The sequence below is a fragment of the Habropoda laboriosa genome, unplaced genomic scaffold, assembly GCF_001263275.1.
Source record: "Habropoda laboriosa isolate 0110345459 unplaced genomic scaffold, ASM126327v1 scaffold33, whole genome shotgun sequence".
Lineage (NCBI taxonomy): Eukaryota > Metazoa > Arthropoda > Insecta > Hymenoptera > Apidae > Habropoda > Habropoda laboriosa.
Window position 1 is genome coordinate 85,470 of NW_017100187.1, and position 15,381 is coordinate 100,850.

General features: G+C 40.7%; 2 protein-coding genes across 3 annotated transcripts; one reads left to right on the forward strand and one right to left on the reverse strand.

Moving 5' to 3' along the window:
- Positions 1-7,753: 7,753 nt before the first annotated feature.
- On the forward strand, positions 7,754-10,263 carry LOC108579611 (E3 ubiquitin-protein ligase RING1). 2 transcript variants are annotated; one of them, XM_017943193.1, is made up of 4 exons: positions 7,754-8,020; positions 8,663-9,041; positions 9,126-9,428; positions 9,502-10,263. In XM_017943193.1, the coding sequence occupies exons 1-4, from the start codon at positions 7,778-7,780 to the stop codon at positions 9,717-9,719; spliced, it is 1,143 nt and encodes a 380-aa protein (XP_017798682.1). In that variant the 5' UTR covers positions 7,754-7,777; the 3' UTR covers positions 9,720-10,263. The 2 variants fall into 2 exon arrangements, with proteins under 2 accessions (XP_017798682.1, XP_017798681.1); XM_017943192.1 differs by having other exon boundaries at positions 7,767-8,020; positions 9,111-9,428.
- A 1,106-nt stretch (positions 10,264-11,369) lies between these two features.
- Positions 11,370-14,696, reverse strand: LOC108579448. The gene is made up of 4 exons (XM_017942993.1): positions 14,581-14,696; positions 12,961-13,221; positions 11,852-12,028; positions 11,370-11,643 (listed from the first exon to the last, which is right to left on the reverse strand). The coding sequence occupies exons 1-4, from the start codon at positions 14,694-14,696 to the stop codon at positions 11,370-11,372; spliced, it is 828 nt and encodes a 275-aa protein (XP_017798482.1).
- Positions 14,697-15,381: the final 685 nt, after the last annotated feature.

The following is a 15,381-nucleotide window of genomic DNA, read 5'->3' on the forward strand; positions in this document are numbered from 1 at the left end:
TTCTACGTTCAGCGAAAAATTCTAATTATTTTACCTCCTGGTTTTTGACGGTCGATTTTTAACCTTGATTTCTATCCTCCCTTCTTATCTGTTGTGTCGAGTCTTCTCTATTCTTCTTGTCCACTTGCTCTCGCACGCTGGCTAAAAAAGTTAACGATATGCACTGCACGCAGAGTGCTTTTTGTCGTTCCCCCTTCAGCCGTGGCAAGATTTTTCCTTGTTATCGGGCCAGATATCTCGCCCGATACACCCACATTCCTCGGACAATGAGGAATTTTTCTCGCGCGATGTCTCACCGATATCTCCCTATCTAAGGCATTGTCCCCCCCCCTTCCCCCGCGATTCTACCTTGCGTAATTACGGGCCTGGCCAACCTCTCGAAGGGAGCGTTTAGAAAATATATTCCCGCGTACCTACGTCTCGTCCTCGGGAGGTTAAAAGCGCGCCTTTTACGACGCGACTTTATTAAGATATCGCCGCGGATGCAGATTCATAAATTGTCCCCTTAAGACTTTAACGCGGTTTTCTATGCTCTTAGCTAGTTTACATACCAGACACCATCTTTATTGTGCAATATTTTCAAACGCACACGCACGCACACGTACACGTACCAGCGGTGAATCTTGATTTTTTCGTTCAATTAAGAATTTCTTTAATTAAACCACAGCTGAGATGCAATTAAAGCTGCGTTACTGATACCGGTACACGTGTCCTTGTCATGTTTTACGCGACACATTATCCCCGTGTTCTTAACGTAATTAATGTCACTGTCGCCGGTAGCTCGACGATTCCCACACTTGTTCACCGCGTTTGCGCACACGTATGGAAAAGAACAGGCTCCCTCGAAACGCAACCTGCCGCAAACGGCCATTCATCTTACCGAGTGTAGTTCGTTAGATGTTTCGTCGTGAAAATTTCTCGCGAACAAATCGTCTCTTACTGTAGTTATTTTCAATAACGTCGAATTGATTCGATTTATCATTGTTTCACGGTAATTTGTCGCGACAGGAATTTCATAACACAATCACGAGAATCAATTGGTCACTGAATGAACCGTAAACGCGAAGCTCTTACTGATTAATCGAGGAAGACAGGAACGATCGCGTGCCGTGAACTTTAGCAAAAAACGTGGCAGACGTTACGACCATAGAACCCAGTGATCTACTGACACGTGAAAAATCGTTGGAACCGTTATTACACTGCGTTAGACTGGCTCGTCTACACGGGGAGCATTTTTCTACCATTTATGGCCGGCCGATTTCTTGCACCTTTCTTTCGCAGAACTGTTATTCGCGATGTGACTTGATCGTGTTTTCACTCCGATTCCGTGTTCCGTATAATTCAAATCAACCGTTCCAACTGTTACCGATAGAAATTCAACGCAGACGAAAATTTGACAAATTTTTCTCAGCCTCCGGTTATGTACGTCGTATAGACGCTCTTAGTCGCAATATTTACCAATAGAACCGACACGAATGCCAAACCCGACACGCACTGTGTACACCCGTTCCAATCGCTCGAACGGTCTCGCATGAGGTCCCCTCCCCCGATCGGTATCGTTGCCTTAATTGCACTAAATTTCTCCCCGTAGAACACTGTATACGTAAAAGGTAATCACTAAAGTCCAGTGAAACTCAGCGAGTCTCCCGGACAGTCCCGTAACTTCTTCCTCATACACCAGAGAATCACATTTCACTTTCTTCAATGTCCCTGTCACGCGTCACCGCTTCGTCGACACTGTGCTTCGTTCGACGTGTGCTCTCATCGGTTCTCGATCGTCGGTTATTTTACAGCGGACGGTGAATAATTCTCTTCTCCTAGCGGAGAAATTCCAGCGTGTACGCGAACGCACCCCACGGGTGCATCGAAAGGTCGGTAAAAATGTTTGCACGAGAGGCTGGAGAGGCATTCACCGGGCGGGTTTCAACAGCCGACTGCCAACTCGTGAATGCCCCGAGGTGCACGTGTGAGCATCGCCTCTCTCCGTCGAGCCTCTCCTCTACATCCCGCCTCACCGACGTCCAGAAAGATTCTCTCGGACTGTGGGTCAAGCCACGACCTACGTTGTGCTCTGAACTCAGTGGCCTGTAGGTAATAAACAGAGCCATCGATTCGACACTGGGTCAGTTTACTTCGTTCAGCGGGTACACAATCGTAAAGAATTTCGGAACGCTAACTCACGGACGTTTCGATCGAGAAGCGATGAGAAGGAATTAATTCGCGTATCTATGAATCTTCTTGCAACATTTCGAATAACGTGTCAGCTTCTGTAATCGTTTAATCTATGGACTTGAATCTCATGTTTAAGATCGACGTGGTTGATAATGTCTGAGATAAATTTGTCGTTCAACCGGTAGCCGTTTGAAGTAGCATTTTTAACGGACGACAAATGAAGTTCTCAGACGTCGCAATTTTTCTAAGACAGTGTGTAATCTAGTTAACGACTATTTGAATTGCAAATTTATGCTAAATTTCCGTGTAAAAGAATTCGTTTGAAACGAGGTGTGTTTTCAATTTGCAAGTGCGAAACAAGGAAGATCTATTTTTCTACCGCGATTCTTCGACGTTGTTTCAAAGTTCCATCATTCCATTTAATCTTAATTTACCCTCAACACGAAACACGTTAATTTTTCCGGTTTTGCCGGTAGCCGGAATGGCAAACGTGTAATTTCCCCGGACGAAAAGGAACACTGTGCACGAAGAAATTGATTTCGGAACTGGTTGTTTGGTTATGTTCCCGGAGAAAGTAAATTGTTCCTCGTACTTGACTCGACAAAAAATACCTCTCTCGCAGGCAAGTCTACAGCATCGCGGTAGTTTTCTCGATTTACTGGCCTCGGTTGAATTGGCCGGCTCATCGAGGTAAAAGGTGAAATTCCAGGCAAGCCATCTTCTTCTTCTTCTTCTCCGTAAAACCTCTCGTCCGTGTGTATTAATAAGACGTCTCGCAAAATCGATACTTCCTTTCCCGCGTGTAACTCGCATCCTGCCAGTCGACTTTTTTAACTCACATGGTAATCATCCGAGATTCGAGTTATCGTGATACGTTTTTCGTGGATCAAATCCGTTATAACCTGCGTCTCGCGGATTTTATAGTTACCGTGAACTTCTAATGAAAGGTAATCAAGTACCGGTGCTGAAGGATGGGATTTGCGTGGAAGCACGGTTTTCATGACTGGAAATGGGTCTCCGGTGTGTAACAAGCGCGCTAGAAGACCCCTTTAATCAACGAAGCGAAGGAAAAGCCGAAGAAAAACCATGTTTTCACTTGGACGATTTATTGTCGCGGTTCAACGTTTGTTGTTAGACAGTTGGTCATCTTGATGATAATCGATCATCCTCCTTCGCTTCACAATATACCGTTTAATCGGTGAAAAGTGTTTCTTATCGATTACTGTACACTTTAATAGCTCAGTCTTTCATCACGGATGGATGAATATTTTCCGATGTTCGTAGTATTGTAACTATTCAATTGAATGCAATTCTAAAAGTATTACTTTATCGAAGAATTGCTTATTTAATGGTTATATGATTACTGCATAGGTTAGATACATAATTGAAAACGACACGATAGATCAAGTGTCAGGTTTGACCCGGGAAATTTAAAAAGCTCAAATGTTAAATTTGCACATTTTACGTATTTTCTTTGGGACCGTTATAGAATACATCCTGCTGTAATTTTCTTTTTTTTTTTAATGTAACAATTTGGTACAAAAAAATACATGTTTGTAATTGAATAAATTACGCGTGATTTTAAACAGGAACTTATGGAGAATAAGATATTTTTGAAAGTAAATACCTTTCCTACCTCGCTTAATCGATTAATGTAAATCCCGTAGCGGAACCAACAGGTTTCGCGTTTAAATAGTATCCTAGAGAAGTGTAATCCCGTCGTCGACAAATTCAAAGTAAGGAAGGTTCCTTGTACATTCAGATTGGATCTTTGAAACGGATTAGAGCGTTCGGTGCAAAGAGATAAGTGATTGCACTCGTGTATCATTCGGTGGAAAGAAACTGTACTTGCTTCCGGCTTCTTGTGCAATGTCGGGAACATGGAAACGGTATGAATGTACTAATGAGATGGGTTTTTGTAATTATTACCGGTGGGCTCGTAATGCTCTTGATTAATAATGTCACCGAACTCGCAGATTTTCCACCTTGTTACTGTAAATCTTCTCCCAATTGTATGTTTAACCGCGTTTTTTAAACTCTGTTATACATTGTTAACAAAGTGGAACCGGAACTGTTGGTTATTTATATGATCCACTTTTTGATTATTCGTCTCTCTACTAGCTTATAGTTATTCGAACTTCAAGGTTTTCTGATTCAGCTCAGTTTCTATTTTATTCAGTTTTCTAGCTTTTAAGTCGTTTCTAAAACCTTCTTTTTTATCATTTTTCCACATCCTCTTGAAACATATTTTTTCTTATTTTTTTACACTTTTATGTATCATTCTTTTTCTAAATATTTGTCTCCTCTATCTATTTATCATAATACATGCAACAATTAGTCCCGAGAAACCTTGGACATTCTCTGTACGCACAAGCCGCAGTCGCATTTTTACCCCGGCGAGTGGCATTCGATTGAAACGTGCAAGGTGTGAACACTCTCGAACTGGAACACGAGCTTCAAGGTAAAACTTCCATTTTCATTGGACGAGCGATCCGTGGTAACCTTTGCGTAACCGTGTCGTGAATGAAAGCTCGATCCTTTCACGCGAGGCAGTGACCTTTCTTCATGCAAGATGGATCTTTTAGTATCGGAAGCGTTAGAACTTGGCTAAGCTGCTGGTTAATCCTCGTGGGTCAGGATGGATCCTTGGAGTATATACACGGCGATTCTACTGGGTCAGATTCACGCTTGACCTGGGCTGAACGGATACTTGTAACCATGTATCAAGCGGCAAGAACACCGCTCCTTCCGGATGCTTGCGCAATGTCGGGAACAAGGAAGCTACGAAAGAAACGATAATTATTGGAGTCTACCAGAAGCGAACCAAGGAAAGTCAACGAAATCGTCGAAACGTTCGTCGGTCGACCAAGAGCTTTTGCTTTCGTATCTTTAAGAATTTTTTGTAAAAAAATCAATAAGACTGTAGCAACCATGTTTTGCATATACATTCATTGATATTTGAGCTACGTATAGAAAAACATTCTAGCCCTTAGTTTAAGATTCTGTTTCATTAAAATGTACATATATCTGCGAGACCTTGAAATCCAACAGATCAGAGTTTCTCACTCTTCGCAGCGGAATATCTCGTTAAGCTGCTGGAAGATAATGATCGTACGTTTCTTTTGCAACTCGATCGATCCTCCTCGCTCGATCGATTATAAACGTTTCTTCTTCTTCCTTTCGCGTCGTTCGTGTTTTCAGAATTATCACGTGATGAATAACAGAGGTGAATAAGAATCCGCAGATTGCCGTCTTTTTTTCATACTGGAAGCATGTCGAATCAGCACCATAAGAAGATATTGTTCGAAAATTACAGTGAACCAAGCGGGAACTTGGGTCCCAATGGGCGGCGTTTATTACACCCGTTCAGACAGTAGGGTTGCGTAAAATGAAGATACGATTCCACGAGCAGAAGCAGTCTGGCAAGAAAAGGATGCGTAATATCTATAATACTCGTGTGACCGTGGTTTGGCATTGCTACGTAGGTAGTAGTGGTACGTACAGAGAGGATCGTGACTGGGAATTACATAAGCCACTCCGGAGAAAGATTGTCCGCTAGAAAGCATGTCAATGTGGCAATCTGACTGTTTTTACCGAGTTTTCTAATGTCTCGCCTTGTTTCCTGCAGTTCTTTCTTGTCACGCTTCACTCAACCCGGGGTGGGAATGTTCCGTGATTTTTCTCCTACGAAAGATATCTCGTATTTAACATTTGTACGATAGGTTAAATTTAACATATAGATCTTTATTGATTCCCCTTTAAGAATCAAATAAAAATTCACCATTTTACGTTTCCTCGGTCAACCTAGATTTTTTTCTTTTCTTCTCTAATAAAGTGAACGGTCACGATGCGTCGTCGTACTACGCCAAAGGCGACGACGAGTCGAAAAAGTTGACGGGGCAGGATCACCGTTAAGTGGAACATGTCGCCCCGTATCGTTCGCCGAGTGACCTATAAATTTTCCATACATTTATTCGAATTTTTACGAACGAACGGTAATGGTTCGCCTATTCCGATCAAAAAGTCATAAACATGTTAATAGCTGACATTTCTGGGTTCGTTGAACTACGAGCATAAAGTAAAGTGGTGTATGTATGTACCTGATTCTTCGAACTCCACATCTGTAAGTGAACCTTAATGTTCATTCTATGTATGAGTCATTTCGTGAACCCGTAGGCGTGTTTTAATGGGCCATTTGTAAACTTGAAACTCTGTTGAGATAATATTTAAAAATTCATTACGAACATGCTACGACGGTTCGTAGGTTAGAACGGTTTAACCGCTCGTTTCGACTCGTTTTTACGCGGGAAAACAATTCTATGGTTACGTAACAACGTCGTAAGAGTAATTGTACAGAATTACTGTCGATATTAAAGCGATCCACTGGCATTCCACAGGGAAAAGAAATTTCTGTACCGGTAAATGCTTAAAATATTCATTTCTACATTTCATTTACCTAACCTGAAAATTTTACCTCATGGTAATTGAAACGTTCCCGTATGGAACTCTTCAATTGAGAAATCCATTCGTGTCGCCGTTGAGAGCCACTCGATGTAAATGGAATATGTGTTCTGACTGTAATTGAATATTCTTTTTCCCATTCAAATCGAAGACGAGCAGTGGCGAGAGATGGATAACATTCTTCTAGGTGATTGAAGATGCTGCTGGTATCGTTCGTGAGAGGTGATAAAACACGTTTTCCTGATAAGTACCGACAGTCGCAATTACGGTTATCTACAGTTAAGGTCAGGGAAAAAAAGGTGTTCGGGTCTCGTCGGTCTAGTTTGCCAAGCTAGATCGCCGCACGAATGCATCTTCTAGCTGGTTCACTACAGAAAGACGCGGCAATGGCCGAGCCTACGCCCATCTTCAGACGGTATTATATACCGTTATATTATTTATAACGAGGAAACATATTTTGCCTACGCTTGTATGCTTTCCCGCCCTCTGTGTCCGTATTTTTCTCTGTCCATTCTCCTCTTCCTTCCTTCATTTACGATTACACAATCGTTCCTACGCGTCTCAGTGTTGATTATAGAAGCCAAGGATATTTGCTCGAGGATATTAAGTCCATTGGAGTTATTTATAAAAGGAGACAGGTGTCTGCCCTGGCTAGTTTATCAACTCATCGCGGCTCATTAGCCAGCTTTGAAGACGCCCGCCCTTTGATTACAGAAACCCACTTTATCGACTCTGCGGAATCTCCTCCTTTGAATCATTCTGATTCCTCACTTCCTTTATCGGTAAAAAAATCATATTTTGTATGTTTTCTCGTCAAAAAGTTGATGTTTCTCTTTCATTTCTACAATTATAAATACGTCGTATTTTTCTGTTTGATCCTATCGTTTTTTTATTTACTCTACTTGGTTATTTATCATAGTGGTCTCGAGTATCACGCTCGCGGACGTTCATGAAAAGGGAAGAATTCATTGCAGAAACTCTGTGGATAACTTTTTCTCAGAACTAAATGATTTTTGACGGTTTTAACGACCGTAGTACAGTGTAAAAGTTCGATACCCTCGCCGCAAGATGACTATAATCCGCGTTCACAAGGGATCCACTGTGTGTGCCAGGTTTTTCAGCTGACGGCTTGTATGCGGTCAAGATGGCTTCCGCGGAGCAGGTTGGCTTGAATAAAACTTGGGAATTGTCGCTTTACGAGCTTCATCGGACACCTCAAGATGCGATTACAGACAACACGGAAATCGCTGTTAGCCCGCGGAGTTTGCACAGTGAGCTTATGTGCCCGATCTGTCTGGACATGTTGAAAAAGACCATGACCACCAAGGAATGTCTCCATCGTTTCTGTTCCGATTGTATCATTACGGCGCTCAGGAGCGGTAATAAGGTACGTGATCCTTGTAAAATCGTTCATGCGTTGTAATTTAGAATTCTGTGCTTACGTGTACGGTGAAAATGGTTCCTGGAAGTTTCTTGTTCCGTCAAAAATAAGCGCGAACGTTCAGCGTAATACCCTGACAGTTTCTTTTTTTTTTTCAATGCTCGTATATGTCACACTGTCACATAAACACGAGATTGTTTTTCGTGCGTAGATTGGAATTGTAATTACGGCAGGTAGGTAGTAGTGTGTCAAGAGAATGGGAACAGTAGAACGCGAGTGCACTTTGCACCTGTTCTGTCAGATACCGTAGTTTTAGCGCGCTTTTCAAAGTGCGTTGTAAATGCTGCACCATGTTGCTCCATTCTATTTATATTCCGCCTGGATGATTTGGAATGTGAGATTTATTTGTTTTACTGAATTTGGGAACGTGTGGATTCATTTTTTAGTCAATATGGAAATGATTTCTATTTCTCACCATTCTGTCAACATTCAAAAATTATGATTATTATTTTTAGTTAATTGTTCGTATGTTTATTTTGCAATTCATTGTGAACTTGTGGTTTTGATGGATATTTCTTTGATTTCTGGGTGGAATTAGTGAGTTTGTGTTAATGGAGGTTAGAAATGAAATTTTTATGGTTTTTTCAGGAATGTCCAACATGTAGGAAAAAACTGGTATCCAAAAGGTCCCTCAGACCAGATCCCAATTTTGATTTACTCATCTCCAAGATATACCCCAGCCGTGATGAATATGAGGCACACCAGGAGAGAGTACTGGCAAAATTGAACAAATCTCATTCGCAGGCTGCATTGGTAAACTCTATTACAGAAGGGATCAAGTTACAAAGTCAAAATCGCCCGCAACGCTCTAGGAAAAATGCCAATGAGTCAGAAAATGCCAGCAATGCTACATCCTACAATAATTCTCAAAATGCTAGTGCACCAGCCACTCCAAATGCTGCTAATGCTGCAAACCAGAGTGACTCCTCTCAGAGCACAACAGGCCCTTTAAACAACAGTAGTGGAGGTAATTAAGAAATTTCCAATAGCTCTGCTGTTCAAAGTAATATTGGGTAAATTAATATAATACAAGTAGAATCACTATTTTCAGGTACCACATCCAGAAATTCTACCACACCATCACCAAACCCAGCAAATCAAATTCCCAAGCCACCAAAAAGGCAGAAAAGTCTACAAAACTCAGAGAACGATTCTTCTAGCGCTGAAGCAGAGACTGGTGGTGGTGATTCTATGGTAGATACAGAAGGAGAAGGTCCTAGTGAACCTTTAATGCTAAACGAGATCGAACTCGTTTTTAAACCACATCCCACGGAGATGGCCGGCGATAACTCGTTGATTAAAGCCCTCAAAGAGAATAGTATTCGATATATAAAAACGACTGCTAATGCGACAGGTGAATATTTCACAGAATTATACTTATTTAAGTCTAGTACATGATTTAGAATGATATCTATTAATTCTTCCAGTGGATCATCTGAGTAAATACTTAGCCATGCGACTAACCTTGGACCTGGACACAGAATTATCAGAATCAGATAGGTTACTGAACTTTTGTATCTACATAGCACCTTCTCCTGGCCAGTTGGTAGTGCTCAGTGGATCTCAGACGTTGAGACAGGTCAACGATAAATTCTGGCGCGTCAATCGACCCCTGGAGATGTATTATTCGTGGAAGAAGACCTAGGGAAGGCCTCGAAAATATCAATCTGACGGGAGCTAGTCGCGTTCAGCTCCAAACAAACATACAAAAAAAAAGTAAAACATTCGTACTGCGTGGAGTACAGAACGAAAGAAAACGCGTATTGTTATATCAGAAAATAAGAAAAAAGGAACGAGCGATATATTTTACTGTACTTCAATAGCCTTGGATTACGTTCAAGGAAGATGGAAGATACGGGGAGAAGAAGTTCCTCGTGAACGTCGATAGTGGTGCAATTTTTGGGACTGGTGTGCTGCCTCTGATAGAGGAACGAGTAGAAGAAACGGATAGGATTTTTAATTGAAGCTTTGTACAGCGATTAATTCTAAATGCAAGCAACAAAGAGTCTCCCGGATACTACATACTGCCATTCTCACCAGATTATTGCATTGCATCGCGAACGGATCGATGAGTTTTCACGTTCATCGAGCCGCGTCTAACATACTCATCAGACTATACCCTTTTTTTCACAGGTGTAAAACTAATCCGGTGCGCCCAATTTTAATAACCGACACATTCAAGATACGCCGACGGCCTCGATGGTTAAATAACTTATTTAAACAAGTCTCCGATTCGCTGTGGACCATTCTGTATAGTTTCAAGAAGAAATAAACCAACGTGTATATTATACATACTTTTTTGTCGAGAAGTGTGTTTTGAAGGAATAGAATTGATGGAAGAAAAAAAAAAGAATCTTCTTTTTCCTACTTAAGATAATCCAAAAGTTCCTCCTCCTTGATCCTACTTGATCTAAGTGCGTTCTTTGATATAGAAATCTAATTTTCTGTCACGTTAAAGATACACGAAAAGCCCGTTTGGCTTAGCAGACGGAATAATCGATAAGTGCCGAGACCCCATCCTGCGCCCTCTTGCATTTCCACTGAACCGAAAACAATGCGAACACTCCGGCCTCGGATAATGCCACCCTCTTTTAGTAAACGGGAAACCACATCGAATCGTTCGCCTGGGTCGTGCGATATCGGATTCCATTCTTTTCAATATTAACCATTAATATTTTCCGCTTCTTTCTCTTTTAAATTCATTTCAACGAAGGTAAAGCATGGAGTAATTCCACGAATCTTCTAGATCTCTTCTCTGATGAATTATCCTGTGAATACTTATCACTATTGTATTGTAATATCGCAGAATTCGCGGGTAGAAGAGGTTAGAATTGAAAAGGTTAGAGATAGACGGAAGCATGCAAGATAGAATATCCGGCGATTCGTCACTAGCCACTCGTTTCTCTCGTCCTTTTCGCACCCGTTCGTTAATTAATGAAGTCAAGGTTAGGTTAGATTCACAGGCGATCCTAGTAGCTAACATAATTACAGAGTGCTCAAGTAAGTAATAACATAGGCTTCTAATTAACACTTGAAACGAATCTCCGAGATGAATTTCCCGATCGAGCTGTCAGAACTTCTGATAATGCTCGATTGCATTAATAGCGAAATGCTAATTGCTCTATTCCTGTCTATGGAAAAAAAAACACACTCGTAATGAGCAACATTGTTGCGCGAGGCCTTCATTCTATTTTATATACATACATTTTAATTGCTCTTGTTGATACACACGGAAAACCGATGATTCTGCGATTTATATTCAAGTACACATTTTTTTACATGTTCTTCCAACATTTTACGATTTATCACTAATGGGTTCGTTGCTTTCCTTCGAATCTGTATCTTTCGCCTCGGTAGTAGAGGAGGATTCGTTTAACGACGAATTGAACGAAGGCTTTTCCTTTCCTAATAAATGTTCACATTCCTCGTCCTGTTCTTCTTGATCGTATTCACTCAAATCTTCCCACGAATTCTTCTCCGAAGAATCTTCGTCGAATATTTCCTTCGCCCTTTTATCCACGTTATCAAATTTCTCCTTAAGAAGTTTGTAAAGTTCGTCTGCTCGGAACCTGAAAATTCATCAGTCCCATTACACTCTCTAGAGACACCTTTTTTAATCCTGTTATTTATTATCGCAGCTGTACACCTGTGAATTATTCTTTCTTAATGGAAAAAGTCCATTACGTCTGGGCTCGAGTGTCTAACCTATTTTCTGGTAATGCCTGTAATCCCCTAACGGAATAGATCGAATGACGTAACGAGCTGGAGAATACTAACGGCATCTTATAAGGTTCCTTGTACCAGAGAGGGAATCCCGTGGGATTGTATCTCCCATCGGGAATCGAATTCTCGGCCGGCAGTGAATGCAGTTTGAAATGCGCCGGTTCAACCGTCTCCTCTAATAAGGCTGACACTTGTCGCGCGTATTCCGCCGTGCCAGCTGTTCGTTCCAGTCTGAGAATCGGAAAATCATTTTCCTTGTATCTTAATCGACATTCCAGGCGACGTACAGTCAGTGGAGAAACGTCAGCATTCGTGTTTAAATACGTGTGTAAATGATAAGTTTTAGCAAAACTTTGAAACAAAGGTAAAAATTTAGTAGCGTTGAATTTTGGATACTTCGATCTTTCTTTGTATATATTTTGCTTGATTATTTAATCAAAAAACATCGTTTTTCGTTGAATGAAACTTCCACTTTGGAAGACTATTGTTTAACCGATGACGCATTAAGCACGAAAGGTGTTATTGTTAGATCTTTAGTATGCAATGAACGAGTACGATGCTAAATGAATAGTATTGACGCGTTCAATACAGATGACGCATGAGTCATTTTCTTATGGTTTAAAGCTATTACGTTTTAATTTTTCTATGGCGTTCAGGGGTCACGTGTCTCGCAGGTGATTCGTTTCTTCATTTCAAAAAGCATTAACCAATCACAGTCGCAGATAGAATATCGGATTACAAGCTTTAATTTAGAAATGTTTTTTGAATAAACCGATATTTCTTATACACACAAATACTCATAAATAACTGTAATTATACAATTTCAAAAAATGTATTACACTAATACATTTTTTAATATGTGTTCCGTAAGTCACGAACTAAAGGTGATTTCGTTTCATGCGTAGCGAACCAGTAGTGAAAGTATTGCGTAATAGTGATTTGACAATGTGTAGTGCTCGTTCGAAATATGTGTAAAGGGATGTTAAAGTGTCAAGAATTCAATCCTATCGACAGTTTTCTTTAATTAAATTCTTTCATGTGACACTTTAACTTCGTTTCAATGTTCTGACAAGACTTGTATTAATTCAGTTGAACAGCTAACAAAAGTGTACATTTATCGAGTGTGTATAGATCTTTGTCACTGACTGTATTCCTTTATTTACTTCTGAACCATCTGCCTGGTGAATTCCAGTCTCGGCGTTGTTTTGTAAGACGAGGCGGTGGATTCCAGGAAACTTTTTACTCTACCGGGTTGAGGTTTATTCGCACTTGCTTGAATCCCGTAGAAATTGCCAAAATGCGCAGCAGCGTCTTTCGGAAGGTTCGACGTTAATCTCCTATCATTCGAAAGTTTGTTTTTCACCGGGGGTTCAGAGTTTGACGAGCTTTTCGAGAACTGAGATTTCTGCTTCCTCTCAGTGAACCTGGGAACGATCATAATTGCCTATTACAGTATAAGTACGGCTTAAGGTACGAGTTGTTAAGCGTCTGCGCGTCCTCTACGAGCTCGTTTATTCTTCGTTACGTTCAAGTGCTTTACTCGAATCGTTCTTTAACGCACTCGCTAATTACGCAGATTGATATCTTAATAAATTTGTACCCAGTAATTTTCGAGTTAACAATACATCAAAATCCTTGAGATCAAAAGTGAAGTATAACGACAAATTCACTTGTCAGTTGATCGAACAATACGCAAAGACGCCATATGTTTAACTGCGCAATATTTCCATATGTTTCATAATTTTTTTCACAGATTCAAGGATACGTTAATAAATGCATGGAAATGAATCGAGTTTATTCTTGGACAGCCAGGCTAACTGTAAAGAATATTGCAAGAAAGTTTCATATATCGATTACGACAGTTAACCGTGCAAAAACTGGCGCATAATCAAGCTGGACGCTGTACATGTATATCTGCACACACGAAAAACCCTAACGACCTCGGTACGATTAATTGTCTATTACCGCGGAAGCAATTTCTGACATCCATTAAGTTCACCGGCTCCTTCTTAATTACCGTCATAATCTGTGGAATCGTGGTGCAGGCGATAAGAGAAGCGTTGAATAAAAAACGTTCAGGCTCAAATGGGTCAATGCATTTGGAATGTATGAAAAACATTCGCCACTAATCCGACCGCTACCGTTTGATCCTGTACGCAACGATTCATACACGTACCGTTACGGAACATTTATTTCCGTTACGTTCCGCGGAAAAACGCGAGTGTATCGGTTAATTCATCGTGACAGGCAATTTGCGGCAGATCGGTATATGAATAGGAGAGGGTTAACGCGGAAAGAGCTTCTCTCGTAAAAGTCGTACAGTCTCCGGTGTGTGTGTGTGTATATGTATTGGCGACAATCGCGTCGAATTGCATGAATTATTCATTCGAACGAATTACACCACACGGATATTGAGAATGCAACTGGTACTACTTTATAATTTCCGGTTTTATAACGCGACGTGAATTGCGATATTGGAATAATAACGGCGAGGCCTTGAAATCTTTGAAAGAGAATCATCGTATTAAACTCTTTAATTATTCAGCTCTTTAACTCTTCCACTCTTTTGCGATGGTAACGATAAAGAAAGGTTTGTGATCTCGAAAAAGATGATCCCGTTAATTCTTTAATCCTTTGAGCACTCTGACTCTTTAACTCTTTAACCCTTTGACGACTTTTTAATTCTTTAACCCTTTAGAATGGTAATTCTTTTCTTTTTTCTTTTCAGAAATGAACGTCAAGAGGAAATTGTTAATCTAAATGGAAATTATTCTGCAACTCACTTTCGAAATTTGCCGACGAACGACGGAGACGCGTATAGGTTATCCGATCTAGCAGATTTCTTCTGCGGATTCTCGGAGATGCCGGTGGCAGATTTAACTTCAGATTTATTATACATATTCTCCACCGACCATCGAACTCTTCTTCTTCTAACCAATTTATTCAATTAATCTTACGATAACCACCAGAATTTTTTCAACACTGACATTTTCTTGTTTACAGACGTTGTCGAGTCGTTTTGTGAGTTGTCCTTCGATTGGAGAAAAATACTCGCTGCGGCGAAGCGTTACAGGGGACACGTGGCCATGATCACGAGATTAATCCGTGAAACACGCGTCCACGAACGTTTTAACGGAATTAGATTGGTACATGGTACACGTAGCAATCGTTTTAATGGAGCTACATCGATATAAAAGGGCATACTTTTTTTTTTTCTTCTATCACACGTATACAGGTCTCCGCATTGGCCGCAATTAACCGCACACTCGTTCTCGAAGCGTAATCGTATGGTTCGGAATGCGGTGTAAAAACGTCTAAGAAATTATAATCACCGAGTATGCAAAGTGCATCTTATGGCTCTTTTACGAGCTTTTCGAAGACCTCGATTGCTTTCTTTTTTTTCTTTTGAAATCTATAACTGATTTATTCGACCTTACCAGCCGAGGTTGTCTTTAGCCGAGTATCATAATTAATTACAGCAGAGGAGGAGTGAATGTTAATAAGCGTTTTCTTGTGGATGCTGGAGCACGCGTCAAGTAGAGACAAAAAGATGACGTGGTGAAATATCGTTGTCTTTATGGTGG

Excerpts from the sequence above, each read along its gene's own strand:
- LOC108579448 (XM_017942993.1), bottom strand. The coding sequence starts at position 14,696 with ATGTATAATAAATCTGAAGTTAAATCTGCCACCGGCATCTCCGAGAAT. Across the intron at positions 13,222-14,580 it reads TTCGTCGGCAAATTTCGAAA|GTTCACTGAGAGGAAGCAGA; the intron begins GTGAGTTGCAGA and ends GATCGTTCCCAG. Across the intron at positions 11,644-11,851 it reads AAGGAACCTTATAAGATGCC|GTTCCGAGCAGACGAACTTT; the intron begins GTTAGTATTCTC and ends ATGAATTTTCAG.
- LOC108579611 (XM_017943192.1), top strand. The coding sequence starts at position 7,778 with ATGGCTTCCGCGGAGCAGGTTGGCTTGAATAAAACTTGGGAATTGTCG. Across the intron at positions 8,021-8,662 it reads CGCTCAGGAGCGGTAATAAG|GAATGTCCAACATGTAGGAA; the intron begins GTACGTGATCCT and ends TGGTTTTTTCAG. Across the intron at positions 9,042-9,110 it reads TTTAAACAACAGTAGTGGAG|AATCACTATTTTCAGGTACC; the intron begins GTAATTAAGAAA and ends TAATACAAGTAG.